We start from the raw sequence: 16,470 nt of genomic DNA on the forward strand, positions 1-16,470 counted from the left end.
TCCGTGCCACACGTTGATGCCAGAGCACAGAACACTCTCCATCGCACATCTGTAGAAGGAGATGAGGACTGAGCTCTCCATTCCCGCACGCTTCAACCTCCTCAGGAAGTAGAGCCTCTGGTTAGCCTTCCTGATCAGGCTGGAAGTATTGTTTTTCCAGGTGAGGTTGCTATCCAGGTACGTACCCAGGTACTTGTAGCTGGGTACTACTTCGACTGCAGATCCTCCAACATGCAGGGGTGTGTGTGTGTGTGTGTCTTCCCCTCCTGAAGTCCACAATCATCTCCTTAGTCTTCTTCTCATTTAAGCAGAGATTGTTTTGCCTGCACCAGTCCTCCAAGTGTTCTACCTCCTTCCTGTAGCCGGTCTCATCATTGTTTGTGATGCAACCAACCACAGCTGTGTCGTCCGCAAACTTTACAATATGACAGCCTGGATGGTTGGGTGAGCAGTCATATGTAAGCAGTGTGAAGAGGAGGGGGCTTAGCACACAACCCTGAGGGGAGCCAGTGCTGAGGACTATGGAAGATGAGGAGACCTTGTGGATCCTCACAGACTGCGGTCTGTTGGTCAGGAAGTCCAGGACCCAGTTACAAAGAGAGGAGCTCAGTCCCAGGGTCAGTAATTTGTCAACAAGTGTCTGCGGGATAACATAAACATGAACATAAACTACGATCTGTAATAATAAATAAATATAAATTTGTCAGGTGTTAAGATCCCCAACATGTAAAATGTCACTAATAATGCTGAAAGTGTGTTTATTAGGTCAAATGGTATTTAGTTTGCGACTTTATTGGGTCCAAAAGTTTGAATACAGATTTCTGGTTAACCACAATTTTGAAATTTCATTCAGTGGTTAAAATGATTAAAATCACTAAATCACTAAAACCCCAAATCCAAAAATGTTAGGACACTGTGTAAAATGTAACTATAAAGAATTCAACGATTAAAGTCCAAACTGTACTCACAAAAGAACAAATATTTAAACTGAGACATTTACTTACGTCATAAAAAATATTGGTTTATTTTGAATTTTATGACCGCAACATGTCTCTAAAGTTACAGAAAGAAAAGGGTGAAAATGTAAGTGGTACTGAAAAGCACCAGGTCAGTAATGTGACTGGGTGTAAAAAGAGCATCTCAGAGAGGCAGTTTCCTCTTTGCTTTATGCACATCCACATTGTGTCTTTGCAGATGTGCAAGCTGCCAATCAGTGCTGAAAGGTATATACAGGTTTTAGAGGACGTTATGCTCCCATCCAGACATCATTTACATGGACGTCTGTGTGTATTTCAGCAAGAACGAAAACTACGACAAAGAAGACTCAGTGCTGTGGAAAAGCTAGAATCCTGTATCAGAAAAGAATGGCACAACTGTTGCTAACTGTGGTTAAACAGTTAGCAGGTGTTTTCTTTACATTTTACACAGGTTGTATAACCAGAGTTCATTCATTGACGTCAAATTGTTAAGCATTTTCAGCCTGTGCACTGCGACATCAATAATCAAAGCAGTCAGCACTTACTTGTTTTCAGCACCCAGAGGAAAGCTGGGAAGTGCTGAACTGTTTTTTACTTCACTCTGCTCCACATCATAAAACTTTAGCAAAACCAGTATGTTGGCATGGCTACGCATCAGTGCCCCCTTAAAATGGCATTAGTGCCAGATAGATAAGTTGTTCTCTAGTGGCTGGTTTGGAAAAATAAATCTCATGTCCAATGGAATAGAAATGGTAATGTAAGTGACTGAATGTATAACTAACATGACAACAACCATTTTTAAAAATGCTTCAACAATCTCACGAGTCTCTTCTCTTCACACTTTCAAATTCAGTCTGTTAAAAAAGCTCATCACACTATGTAAAGTTTAGCTTTAGCAGGAAGTTTTTGTATTCTGTAAAGGTGTCCTGACCTAAAAAACACAGGTGAAATGCATTTGTGTTCCCCTGAAGAGAGGGCAGAGACCTCACTACAGGAAACCTGGACACAACACCACCTGGGCTCATTGATTCTGTTTTTCTCCTTGCCATTAAGCCGAGTCATCATTTCACAGCCACGACTTTGACTACTTTGGGTCTCAGTCTCATCACTGGAATGTTCAGCTTGTTTCAAGTGGAAGACAAACCTAAACTTAATAGCGACTAAGTTAAAAATATACTAATACCCAAACAATAATTACAGAAATAAACAGAGCAGCGACATGTGAAATGTCACAGTCACAAATTTTACTAAATTAATCAAAACACAAGTTTATAATATTACATTAAAAAAAGTTTGCATTTCCTATGTTCTAATCCTTTTAGAGTTTGAGGCTTTAAAATCGGATCAACAAGAGGAGCAATCAGTGAACCCTCAAAATAAGCAGATTAAAGCTTTGCTATTTATCTTATCCCGAAAACAAAACGCACTCAGTGACTCTGGGTGGTTCATTGTGGCTTAAACCAATTGAATCTTGTTCCCTTGGTTATATTTCACAGCCCGGTGGAATTATTTTCTACCTAAATTCCATTGTGACAGTTTAGGTCATTGTTATGAGGGATTACCGTGCGCTTATGGAAGGAAACAGGTGGCACCTTTGTCATTAAAAAGTGAATCTCCAGCCAGTTACTACGAAAGCTCCATTTAAGAAAAAGGCCACGCATATCTGACGATGTGTTTATATAGTTTCATCAAGGGAATATGTGACAAAATACAAGAAATCCCTAATCACACAGAGTAAACACTGGTAATTGGATACCCTAATTACTTCACTCAAACATAAAAGATTATGTGGATCAGGTCTTGGTGCCGGATGGCCTGCTGCATCCAGGATACTTAAATCAGGATTTGATTGTGTTTATCTCTAAAAGAAATCAAAGCACCATACTTTCAATCTTATGTTAAAGCTAATAAGAACAAGTGGAGGATTGTGTATGTGCGGGAAACTAATTATCAGTCTGACACAAAGTGAGGGTCCACACACACAAACATATTTACTAAGCTGAGAGTTCACGCTAATCTAGGTTATCAAATTACTTTTAACTTTTTCCTCTCAGTTTTTCTTTCTTTTTGCCAAATGAGAAACTTTTTTGTCTGATTTCAGAGTTGATGGACTTTTGCTTAAAAAAATGACAGCAAGCACACAAACGAGCAGAAAACTTCGGAAGTTTGCTTTTGCCCATTTTTCAGTGAAGTTGTCAGTTTGGAACAAATACTGAGAGGCAGTAAAGTCGGCGCCTGTCTGCCCTCCACCCACCTCCTCGCTCTTCTTCTTTTGCTCCCAGGATGTCTACAAGGCCTCAAACTAGTGAAGCTCCAGCTGTTCAAGGCTCAACAAGCTTCTAACACACACATGCACACACTTCCACCCCTCACTACTCCTCTTATTGATTACCAGCCAGCAACATGGATAGCCTTTTGTTCCTGAGCGCCTCTCCTTTGTTTTCATTTAGCGCTCCGTTAGTGTGCAGTGGGAGATTGATAATTGCAGGGTTCATGCTGGGGCTGGATGGAGGCCGCCTCCGAGGGTGATTAATATTCCTGGGAAATATTTTGGCTCTCTAGAGGCCGCATCCAAGCTTCAAATACCTGTATCTCTTATTAATGATTCACTTAGCTCTGCTTTATTAGGCCACCTCTGATAAGTAACACTATTCTCAGTTTGGTGGGAGGCTTATACATTTCCAAAAAGAAGAAAAAAAGACAAACCCATGCTAAGTTGCTTGAAGTTAATTCGTTCCTTCTAAAAAAAACAAACAAAAAACGATCTCTTTGTATCCGACTTTTGTCATTTTTGATTCACTGTCTTAGTCGCTATTCTCAGAAGAGGTGTTGGAACAAGATGGTTCATACAGCGTCTCTCTGTAAGTGAAGAACAGGGAGATCTCGAAGCACCATTCTGGCTAATAGTGATAAAATATACCAGAGTGGAACCTTGTTAAGCTCGAGAAGCTGCAGTTCACTTTTCAGCTGATACACAGCGAGGTCATACATATTGACTTCCACTCCCTGAAGGCCCCTGCTGTGAATAAGACTGTCCCTCAGGCAACTCGCCTTATTAAAAGAGAGTTAAGGCAGTGTCCGAGGAAGGGCTTTTTAAAAGTGCCACTTTCAACTCTGAGATGACTGAACAGGCTGAAACCTAAGCAGCTGTGGGGGGATTCTGGTTTGGTGTGTAGAGAGAGTATCCTGTAACTCAAGTGCTCCTGTATGGATTCTTTTTGATGAGGACCTCTTGACTGAGATAGTGAAGCTGAAATAGCTCACTTGGGAGAGTGCTAGACTGAAGATCTGAAGGTCCCATTCCAATACTGGGTTTTAGCAGCGGAAAGGCTGCTTCTGCCGAAGGCACAGGTGGGACAATAAAACACGTTTCCTGCTGAAATTATTTTTCTTTGCATGGAAATGTTGGAAATTTTTGAGTCTTTTTTCCACAATGGTTTAAATCTTCTAGGATGAAATGTAAAACAACCAAAGAAGCTGAAATTTCAAAAGTATCTTCTGAAAAATTGAAATGCAGTGATTTGCTTAAAATTTAGGAGCTAAAAACAGCGCTTCCATATAAATAAGGTAAGTATATTAAAAGTTAGACTTATAAAAAAATAGTAATATGCAGCATATAAAAGCTATGTCTGTAATATTCTGTAAAATCAGCAATTTGGTTTTCAAGACTTATACATTTGTGCTCTGAATCTGGAAGGTTCTGAAGTTATAGAATAGAATAGAATTCAACTTTATTGTCATTGCACATGTCACAAGTACAGGCAACGAAATGCAGTTTGCATCCATCCAGAAAGTGCTTTAGCCATAATATAGATATATTACAAAAATATACATTAGCAATAATATAGATATATAGATATATTACAGAAATGGGTCTGTTATAGGTATGAGGGTACAAAATATGGGTCTGTTATGGGTATGTTACAATGTACACGGTATGAAGGTAGGTTATGAATATGCTATAACTGTAAGTATGTACAGGCTATAGCTGTAGTGAGTGTACAAGCTATGTACAGGCTATGAACAGGATATAATAATGAAAACTATACAGAAATATGAAATATGCAAGTTATAAACAGTTGTAGAATTATAATTATCATATTGTACAGAATGATTGTCTATACAGCATTTTCAGTAGTGCAGTTAAGATAAGTGAAATATGTGGATAATTTCTACAGAGGCTATATAAAGTGCTAGTGGTTGTGAGTGGTGGTTCAGTCCATGTTATTATTGTGTGTATGAGGGTACAGTTGTCCATTTGTTTGTTTTTGTCCATTGTGTTTGTGTTCAGTTATATGTGCATGTCATTAAGATTCATGTCTTATTGATGATCCCGCTCATTCTATTGGCTCACTAATGCATGTACATGCAGGGTGTTCCTTATTCAGACTCAGTAGTCCACTCAATGCGGCATGACGTCAGGCACCGTCCATTGATTCTAAACGTAGAAGAGGATGGTCAACTCACCAGCTACTATCTGATAAATCTGCAAAAAAGGGTTTGAGGACATTGTCCAGTAATCCTAAGGCCACTTTAGAGTCAGCATTGGTTGGTAACCTTCAAAGAGCCACTTTGGGGAAATTTCCTGTCACGGAAAATCTATAGGGAGCTGCAAGAATCCATATATACTAGTCTGAACATAAAAGGTGTAAATTAAAATCTTTTGCCACATGTGACTGCTCTGCAGTGGGTTACTTACTGTATGATTATTTGGTGTCTGGTGTTATTATTATTATTATAATATTACACAGTATCAGATCAATGTCATGTTTATGTACATTTAATAAGAACAGCACTGAAGTTCAACACTGGCTTTGAATTCTCTTATAAAAAAGCAAAAACTGAATCTGATAGCATGTTTAGGCTTTTGAAACAGAGTAAAACTATTCAGGCCACTTTTAGTTCTACCTGTGTTTTTATGTTTTTATTTTATTTGATAATGAATAAATACCCAATTAATAGCTTTGGAAGGTCCCTTAAGAAGCCCGGAGAGGTAATCCTGAACTTACAAGGAAATTACAAGGAAGCTTGTCTAAGAGAATTCAGGCTGTGACAAAGAATAAAGGCACTCATATCAGATACTGACTAAACTTATAGAATTATACAAACTCTGGTTTTGCCTTATACACTGTATTTCCATGTATGTTTGTGTGTGCTGGTTTTTCCATTTTCCCAGAGGTGGGTTAGGTGAACTGCTTATTATTGTTTTAGTGTTACAAGATAATTTAGCTTTTAGGCTCTGTTGATCTCATTCCAGTAACCAGCCCTGCTTTGGAGCGGCTGATATCACCTACCTCACTGACATACAGACACAGAAAGGGCAGCATGGTGGCTTTTTGTTTTCATGGCTGCCACTTGTAAGTCAGCAGATTTAAATAAGGACTCTCTTTAAAATGTAAAAAACAGATTTCCAAGAATCTGACCTTTAACCTCTCCATGTCACTTTGTTTCTGAAACAAGGAATGTTCACAAAGAAAAGTATTTTGGCGACAGTGTATCTTTTACGACGTGTTACTTTTATACTGCATACACTGCGCACAAATTACAACACTGAATTTTGCTCAAGTACAAATGCAGGTGTTTACTCAGTAAGAAAAACAAATTGGTGGTTGTCTGCTTTCTCTTCCTGCTGGACAGAGCCTTCGACGTGCATGATGTCAGAGTGGATCAGCTGGTCGGCCTGCAGCGTGTCCTGCGGGATGGGGATGAGGTCTCGAGAGCGATATGTCAAACAGTATCCCGAGGACGGCTCGCTCTGCCAGCTCAACACTGAGGAGACTGAGAAGTGTGTTGTCAACGATGAATGCTGTGAGTCTATTTTTTCTCCTGTATGAACAGATTGACCCAACCAACCAAATTAACAATGCCTTTAATTTGAGCCAGCTGCTACATTTCTTTTTCGCATAGAGTTTAATGTTGCCTGTCGTCTTTAAATTAGAGCATCTAATTTCAGCGTGTTTAATATGCAAAATAGTCCAACCAAAAAAAGAAAAAACTTTGTCAAAGAAGCATAAAAGAACAAAGTGAAAAAATAATGGCATAAATGAAATAAATAATGCACATTTAATTAGTGAACAAGGTGCATTTCATGTTGTAACATAGTTTAGAACACATGTATTTATGCTCCTAATAAAAACATGAAAGAAGCAGTGAAGTTACTTCAGCCATTTTATCTGGATGTTAGCATTAACATACACTGGTGCCAGAAAACGTGTGTAGCTGATAAGGAAGTTGTTCCTATCGATCCGATATAAGGCTGCCAGATCGCAGGCAGGATATGTGTGATTTTTCTCTGGGGGCATTCAGGCAGCCATTTCTGATATTCATTTTGAAACAGAGTGGGGGGACTGGACTTCTCTTAATGCAGTGCACTTTCTGCAAACATCCATCTGTCCATCTATCCATCCATTATCTACTGCAAATCCAGGACTAGGTCATGGGGCAGCGTTCTAAGCAGAGATGCCAGACTCCCTCTCCACCTCCAGATCACCTGGGGATGTCAGTGGTTGGATTACACCTACTTTATACACCAAGAAATGTTCTCCAACTGTCACTTTGGGTTACAAATATAATAACATAAGTAAAGTCACTTACATTTTTACATAAAAACAGGTTTTGGAAGTAGTTTTTAAAAAGTGATGTGTTTTGGAGTCTTGAAAGAGTCGGACTGGCTCAGATCTCTGAGAAGTTTTTTAGAATTCCCCCTGTAGTGTGGCTGTAGAGCTTGTAACTTGATAAACAGTAATAGCGACAGAGGTTATGAGCTAATTGACCCACTTGGACGCCTTTTGTGCCTGAGCCTTGTTACACTGCCCGGGCCAGTGGCTTCATTGCCGTAGTGTCTGTTGCTTCTTTGTAGTTTGATAGGACTCGATATTGCACCATTTGTGATCATCTTTGTTTGTGATGTAAGGTTTTTATTGAATTTATGAGAGACACGCTGAGCAGATATGGCTATTCAAGGTCGTCAGACTTCTAGCTTTGTTCCTGGTATTCACTAAGTGAATGATGGTGAAGGTTATCTGTCTTGTATAAAACATGTGCTCTGTATTTGTAAGTTTGGAGAGAAGCCTATTTTATCTCTTGAATACATTTGCATATTAAAGGAGCAAGGAGTTTTTCTGATTAATGGTCAGAATTAAGTGGAAACTGAAGGACAGGCAGATCTATAAGCTCTTTATAAAAATGCACAGTAGAAACCACCGTATTTACATCACAGTGAGGGCTTTTTTTAGTTTTTTTTTAAAGGCAAAATGACTGTTTTTTCTCCTACTTGATGGATCGGTCAAATTTGCAAAGTAGTTATTCCACTGTGCTTAAAATACTAACATATATTAACTGAAAGTGAACTAACGATACATTTTAGCCTTAAATGTTCAATTTTGAGCTAAAAATGATGGATGGGGATGGTTTTTGTATTCTGTCCTTCCAACAGCACCCAGCAGCTGTGTGGTGACTGAGTGGGGGGAGTGGGACCCCTGCAGCGTCACCTGCGGAATTGGCATGAGAAGAAGGGAGCGTATGGTAAAGATGCCCCCTATAGATGGATCCATGTGTAAGACCGAGGTAGCTGAAGTGGAGAAATGCATGATGCCAGAATGCCGTGAGTGAACAGTTGCTGTTTTGTCATATGTTGTTTTTTTTGCATGAGCATTTGTTGGTATATTAACACTTCATTTGCATTTTATTTTAGCTGACTGTAATGAATGAGCAAATACTATAATTACGTGTGTGTATCACTTAAACCAGATACAATCCCCTGCATGCTTTCACCCTGGTCGGACTGGAGTGAATGTAGTGTCACATGTGGACGGGGGATCCGAACACGGCAGAGGATGCTGAAGTCTGATCCTGCAGAGTGCACTGAAGAGCTGGAGCAGACAGAGAAGTGCATGCTGCCTGAGTGTCGTAAGTGCTTTGTTGTTGTTGTTGTTGTTCTTAGGTAGATACCAGGTACAGCTCACACTCTCACATCTAAAACCAGCCAAACACAAAAGAGCGAGTAAACGATCCCTGTTTGCATTAACTGAGCAGGATTACATGAGAAAAGTGGAGACTAATTATTTGAAAGTAATACAGAAAGCCAGAGTACATTTACCAAAGTAACTGTTTACCTGTTAATGCTAATATCTGATCACACCAGCTCAATGCATTTGGAAATTTGGAGGTGGTCAAGATAACCTGCTGAAATTCAAACCGACCATTAAAACGGCGACTAACATTGCTTTAAGTGACTTTATATTTCAGAAACTGCTGATCTGCCAGGTTTTTCCCACAGTTTGCAAATAATAGTGAGAAAAAGAGATCCAAATATCCAATGAGCAGCATTTCTTTGTGAGAAAATGCCTTGTTGATGCCAGAGGTCAGAAGAGAAGGTCGAGGGTGCTTTAAGCTGATAGGAAGGCAACAGTAATTCAAAATAGTCACTTGTTACAACCATGGGATGCAGGAGAGCGTCTCTAAACTCGCAGCACATTGAACCTTCAAGCAAATAAGCTACAAAAGACCACATCGAATGCCACTCCTGTCAGCTAATATTAACAAACTGAGGCTATTTTGCACAGACTCACTAAAAGTGGACAACAGAAGACTGGATGTTCTGATGAGCACCTCACTGAATCTATGCCACAGAGGGTTAAGGCGGTTCTGAAGGCAAAAAAGATCCCAACACGATAAACTGTGGGCTGATTCCTGATTTTTGTGTGTTTTCGGTTCAACTACAACTTCAGCTGATATGTAATAGTGGTGCAATTTCTACAAAGATTCCTAAGAATGCAGGAAATGAAGAGTCTCATCCTCCATATTTCCACAGATAGGACCCTGGACTTCATCTGTGCCCCTCCTAATGCTCAAACAAAACCAACCCCCTGAGGTATCAACCCCAAAAGTCACATTTTGGTCATGCTTTAATGATATTACTAAGAAAGGTGTTAAAAACTGGGTTCTTTTCTTTTCTTGTTTGACTATAGAAGGGGCTAGTTAATCAGGGTGTCAGTGATTTCCTCCAGGACTAAAACAGTGGCGCTGCCACACTTACTAGACATAAATCACACACAGCGCAGAGTCGTTCCCATCTTCATAGCCAAAGAGTAAGATTTATTCTCTTTGCCCACAGTGTATTTCAGTAATTATTTAACATGCCCCCATCACTTTTTCTCAGACTTGGGGACTATGTGGAGTCATATGTCATTGCTTAAGAGCTGAAACTTGCAAAGCAGGGGAATGGCAGAGAATTGACAATAGTAATCACTTGCCTTTGAGCACAGCAAAGTTTTTTGTATGATAAATTAGTCATGTACAGGGTTAGAAATTAACTTGATTAAAAAATGATTCAATAAAGTGTTTCGTCGTGTTTAAGATGTAGCAACTTTGCATGAAATGAATTCAGCCCATTCCCCTAAATTGACCACATGCCACATGTGACTAGTAGCACTATAGTGTGACATAAATATGACTGAACACCATATTGGATTGGTCATTTCCAATCACGATACAGCATGCACTGCTGGCTTTTAGAAATCTTTTATCTGAGTTTGGTATAAAAGTGAGCACCTGCCGTGCTCATTGGGAGTTGATCTGTATGATGTGAATACAGTAGTTGCACGTACATCCAGACAGACACAAAGGTTAAGTCTTAGTTAGCATAGTGTGCAATAAAAACACTCTGTTTGTTCCAGAGAAACTGATAAATAAATCTACAGCATTCTGGGCTGTAACTGTAAATGTTCATCAGCACTCATGGTGTCATGCTGGTGACAGTATTAAATCAGGATCCAAGCAAAAACCAAGAACGAAATGGATATAGAAACAGAAAAATGGAATAATAATGAAAATAGACACAGAATAGCTATTTAAGGGATATGTAACAATGAACCGACAAGACAAGACAAAAGCAGATGACCGTGGCTCAGGGGGTTGGGAAGGGCACCTGTAACCGGAAGGTCGCCGGTTCGATCCCCGGCCTCTCTGTCCTGGTCGTTGTGTCCTTGGGCAAGACACTTTACCCTACCGCCTACTGGTGTTGGCCAGAGGGGCCGATGGCACGATATGGCAGCCTCGCCTCTGTCAGTCTGCCCCAGGGCAGCTGTGGCTACAACCGTAGCTTGCCTCCACCAGTGTATGAATGTGAGCGTGAATGAATAATGTCATTGTAAAGCGCTTTGGGTGCCTTGAAAAGCGCTATATAAAATCCAATGCATTATTATTATTAAATAAACACCAGAGAGAAGATAATAAGATCAAGTGAGCTCACCTGGACATGATCAATTTGTGCCAGTTCCTAACTTATTCCTGTCTTTCCTTCCATGTTTACCTTCTCTTCCTTTTTTCCTTCCATCTATCTAGCTGTGGACTGCATGGTCTCAGAGTGGTCCGAGTGGTCAGAGTGCAACAAGACCTGTGGTAAAGGACACACCATTCGGACCCGTATGATCAAAGTGGAGCCACAGTTTGGAGGCAGCTTTTGTCCTGAGACCATTCAGAGGAAGAAGTGCAAGCTCCGGAAGTGTCGGCGAAAACCGATTAAGGAGGAAGAGGTGCCAGGTTGGTCGTGGTAGTCTGTTAAAACTGCTTCATGTAGCATTTAGACATTTTAATGAGACAATGTTTTAGATGGTTAGTGGTTTTATTCCAGTAAAGCAATTTAAGTCAGGACTGAGATACTAGACAAACCCTGATATGTCCATCTGCAGCCATTTGTTTTTGGTGGCATGGCTCCATGTGGGACCTAGCTAGTTAGACGTGAGTAACTGTATCAGCAGATCCATGAGGTTACATTGGCTGGCGATGACATCGCCTGAATTTGACTTTGTGAACTGTTTAAACTAAAGTTATGCAAAATGTCCTGATACAAACATAGCATGTGGAAATATACCGCATTAACAAATATGATACATGGACATTAAACCTTTAGCATCCATGTCTGCAACAGAGGATAGTCGATGCAAAGGGTCGAGCAAGAGTGCAGACAAACATGAGAACACACAGAGCAGAGATGTTCAGTGAAGCTACTGTCAGCTGCTCCCTTATTCACAAGAGGTTGCTACAGCAGATAGCTCCACATGTTTTGATTTGGCCGATCATTCATTTTCCCTCTTAAAAAACAAGAGATGCCCTTCCTGACACAGCCAAAGGGATTTGTCTCTCCTTCCGAGATCGAAGCTTCTGTATAAGAGAAATAATGAATAAATGTTTAAGTTCATGCAATTTACGGATATTTTGCTTTTCCTTGTAATTTTTTCTATTAACTAAGAGTCTGTTTTATTCCATCAGGTTGCAGGATGCTGCCGTGGTCTAGCTGGACAGAGTGTACCAAACCGTGCGGGGGAGGGATCCAGGAGCGTTTAAGGGTGGCAAAGAAAAGAACAAAGTCCAAAGGCTGTAAGGACAGGAAGGAGATTCGTGCCTGTAACTCTCGGGAATGCTAGGGGGCACTGCTAAGCTACAGAGAGGCAGGGAGGTGTGCAGTGGATTAAACATGAAAATCAGAATTCATTAAAAACAATGGTGACAGAGATTGATTTTTTTATGTAGCTGGGAGGAGACGTACAGGATTATTATGGGTTATTATTGGAAAAAATCTGAGGATTTAAGTAAGGATTTAAGAAAGGGAAGGAATAAGAAGAATAAGACATAATGACATGCTGTTTTAGTGAAGCTTTTGTGGACATTTAGTTTGATTTCATTTTCCTTTTAGACCGTAATGGAAGTATTAGAGAGAAAGCCTGTGTCCTGCAAAAAAAAAAAAGAAGAAGAAGGAAACCTGATGCTAAACAAACCTAATACATATTTTGCAACAAACTTTAACTTTTTAGTTAGGTTTTGTTCCCTCCTGGTAGGAAAGTATTTTCTGGGTATTTTCACCAAAATCTCCCTGTCCTCTGCAGCACCTCCAAAACATTGATTTAGCTACTAAAAAATCAGGAGCTGAGCATTTTAATGAAAGCTGGATACTTTTAATGTACTGTTTATGTAAAGGCTCGACTGGGGAGAATTCAAAATTAGCATTAGCTAAGTGGATTACACGCTCTGTATTGGAAATATGTTAACCTGCTTTGGCCCTATTAAGATGCCTCCTATAAGGCTTTTTAACACTTCCAGACAACTTTAATCTGACCATTAAATACCATTAATACTGTGATACTACTTTACTTTGATTTAGTGTTTCATCCAGTGCTACTGTTATATTAAGGTTTCTTGCACAGAAAAAATATTAGTTCAGTGAGAGCTATTATACTCAAAAGAATATTATGTACATCTGTACTGTTAGGTCAGACACATGATAACAGGAGGAGCAGGGTGGAGCGCAGTTGCAAAGCAGCTTGTAGTGACAGTGGAGAAGCTGGATGGATGGATGTGTAGAAGTGAATCAGCCGGGATTGTGACAGAGCGTGAAATTGTGATCTGTCTTTACTAATGCCATGTTTAATTATTGCTCTTAGTTTGTGTGGTAAAAGGATGCAACTTCTACCTGGTTGGCTGAGGGAAAAAAAAACTACATAAAAGACAAAGAGGAAACGCACTGAGTGGCTCTGTTCAAAAAGCACAAAATCCATCTTCTAGTGTGTCTAGTTCACTGACACATCACTCATTATGTAAAATGTTTAGTGCACACCATTTTCCACTGGGCTCTGTGAAGGGCTATTTTTTGACATGTGCAGTCACTGTGAGGGTGACAGTGAAACAGCAATTGCATTGCAGAGCCAGGATAACTTGTCCCCTTGTTTGCAGACTTCAGGCTAAACAAACTAAGTTGGTTCTCACAAACATCAGAGGATAAGTTTATACATCCAACTCGATTGGATCAGTGTAAAAGAAGCCTGTTTTTCAAAATGTTGAACTGCTACTCCAGTGTTATTGTTGTATGAAATAAACTTAACGTCAGATACTGGAAATGGAAACATTTTTAGGATGTATTACCCACTATTTTAAAAATGAGCTTCAGCTCTGGTGAGAAAAAAATCCCAAGGATTGATTAATTGACTGCAAACTAACTGTGAAAATCTTCTTCTTCTCTTTTTTTGCAAGACATAGATGGTAACACAGAAGTCTGAGAATATACGTACATTCACTATCTAACCAACGCATATAAATGACACTGCTATGTAATTACTAAAAACCACTTTCCTTATGAACAGACCATTTCAGTGGAGATGTTTTATACTGTTAAAATGAGTCTTTATATACTGTACTGCTGTTTATCTGTCATTTCAGCTGATGTAGCATCAAGCCTGCGATAGCTCTCATTCTGTCAGAAGAGTTTATTTTAGCATGTTCAGAGATGATTATGTTTTATTTGGACATCACGCTTTATCAGCTGTAGTTGCGGTCTAAAAACACTAGCGAAATGACTGCTTGGTTCAGACGGAGCCTTAGAAGTGTCTTAGACATCTTACACATCTGCTGGCTGTAAAAGGCATATGTACTGTAGAGGATATAGAAGTTTCTACAGTATTAAAACCTGTAGGATAGATCAATGTACAGTAGACTGTTACTGGGGCCTTGGTTACAACACATTTTTCCCATGTATTGTTTTTACTGCGCTTTGAGAAGATAAAATTGATCTGTAAAATCTTTTGGGGATTTTTTTTTTTTTTGCATTACTTAGCAGATTTTGTTGCATTTTTTTATAAGAATGTCAACACAAAGGTGTGTTTTCTGTAGATGTTTTCTCTGAAGTCACTTTCTTTTATTTACAGGGCTCTTTCTTTTGTTTCTTTATGTCTGTGCCACGTGACTATTTTGTAAGAAACCACCTTTACAATAAAAAAATGGTAAATGTGAGAGTCATGGTGTCATTGCACTGGTTTTCTAATGAAGCTCTTCCTTCAGCATGTTGTATAAGAACCAACAATGACAGCAAGGTAACAAGTGAAGAAGCAATATTGTCCTTCAAATAAAAAAGAAACATGCACCACATACAACACTGACACTTTATAATAACCACCGCTAATAAATAGTTCCTTGATAACTAATATTAGGCCTTGTATTAAGTGCTAACTGATGATTACAATACTATAAAATTGATCTAACTTAGACTATATTTGCTGTATTTAAATGCCTTAAGGATGAGAACAAACTTGCTGATCAGTAATGAAACATTGCAAAACACCAATTTAATATTCTTTTAATTCATGATAAGAAAATGACAGATTTTAACAATACTACTGGTAAGTGGATATTAGTTATCATACCACTGTTTAATGTTAAATTAACTTTACAAAAATTATATAAATAAATAGCAATAATAGCAGTAGTTATTGCATCCATGAGGCATAACATTATGACCATCTGCCTAATATTGTGCTAATTCCTCTTTTGCTGCCAAAACATTTCCAGCCTGTGGAGGCCTGGACTTCTTTAGACCCCCGAAGGTCTGCTGTGGTATCTGGCACCAACATGTTTTCAACAAAGTTGTGTAAGTTGCGAGCTGGGGCCATCATGAATCTGACTTGTTTGTCCAGCACATCCCACAGATGCTCAATTAGACTGACTGGCTTGGAGAATATGTTGTCAACACCTCAAACTTGTAGTTCTCCTTCTCCTGATACACTTTTGCTTTGTGGCAAGGCTCATTATAATGCTGAAAGAGGCCACAGCCATCAACGAATACCTTTTCCATGAAAGGATGTACAAAAATACTTCGGTTATACGTGGTGGTATGTGCCAAAGTAACATCCACATGGATGGCAGGACCCAGTGTTTCCCAGCAGAACACTGCCCAAAGCATCACACTCCCTCTGCTGGCTTGCCTTTTTTCTACAGTCCTGGTGCCAGGTCATCACAGTTTGGTTCTTGTCAAACTTGCTTAAATCACTGAATTATGTCCATTTTCCCACTTTTAACACATCAGCCTTGAGGACAACATTTTCACTTGCTCCCTAACATATCCAACTGACTAACAGGTCTGACTACCAGATGAACAGATGACCAGTGTTACTCACTTCACCTGTCAGTGATCATAATGTATTCTGGAGTCAGATGCAAGATCCATCAGCTGAGGCCCGGCTGAAATTGGGTGATGCGAAAGGACAACGATCCTAAGGACAGCAACAACTCGGGACTTGTGCTGTGGTGGGACCTCAAGACAGAGGTGCATAAATGGATCCTCACAAACCTCAATGAACTGACACAATGTTGTAAAGAAGACTGGGCCTGAATTCCTCCACAACAATGTGAGCGTTTGATAGTCGTACAGAAAACAGTTACTTCAAGTTATTGCTACTAAAAATGCTTCTAAAAGGTTTAAAATGCAACTACATTTTTTGCCCAGTGTTTGTTCAGTAAATAACACGACTGTGTAATAGCTCGTGTTGTTGCTCATAAAGTTGTATTTGCCTAATTTTAGCACCTTTTTACGACAAGATGATTTGTTTTCAGGGTGTACTTGCTTTTTCACATGACTGTACCCATACACTGAAAAATATGACACAAAGAGGAGTCCAGCTTCAGTGAGAATATATATATTTATTTATTTATTATTTATTCTTACCAT

The 16,470-nt window shown here is 39.4% G+C and overlaps 1 protein-coding gene across 1 annotated transcript in view; it reads left to right on the forward strand.

Annotated features, from left to right (window-relative positions):
• Window positions 1-14,759, forward strand: part of spon1b (spondin 1b) — a 107,584-nt gene extending 92,825 nt beyond the window's left edge. The window contains exons 12-16 of the mRNA XM_031738308.2: window positions 6,615-6,785; window positions 8,413-8,580; window positions 8,727-8,885; window positions 11,322-11,519; window positions 12,249-14,759. Coding sequence (XP_031594168.1) covers window positions 6,615-6,785; window positions 8,413-8,580; window positions 8,727-8,885; window positions 11,322-11,519; window positions 12,249-12,403 — 851 coding nt within the window. The 3' untranslated portion in view covers window positions 12,404-14,759. The remainder of the gene's footprint in view (window positions 1-6,614; window positions 6,786-8,412; window positions 8,581-8,726; window positions 8,886-11,321; window positions 11,520-12,248) is intronic.
• The last annotated feature ends 1,711 nt before the right edge of the window (window positions 14,760-16,470 follow it).

Source organism: Oreochromis aureus, linkage group 7 (assembly GCF_013358895.1).
Source record: "Oreochromis aureus strain Israel breed Guangdong linkage group 7, ZZ_aureus, whole genome shotgun sequence".
Lineage (NCBI taxonomy): Eukaryota > Metazoa > Chordata > Actinopteri > Cichliformes > Cichlidae > Oreochromis > Oreochromis aureus.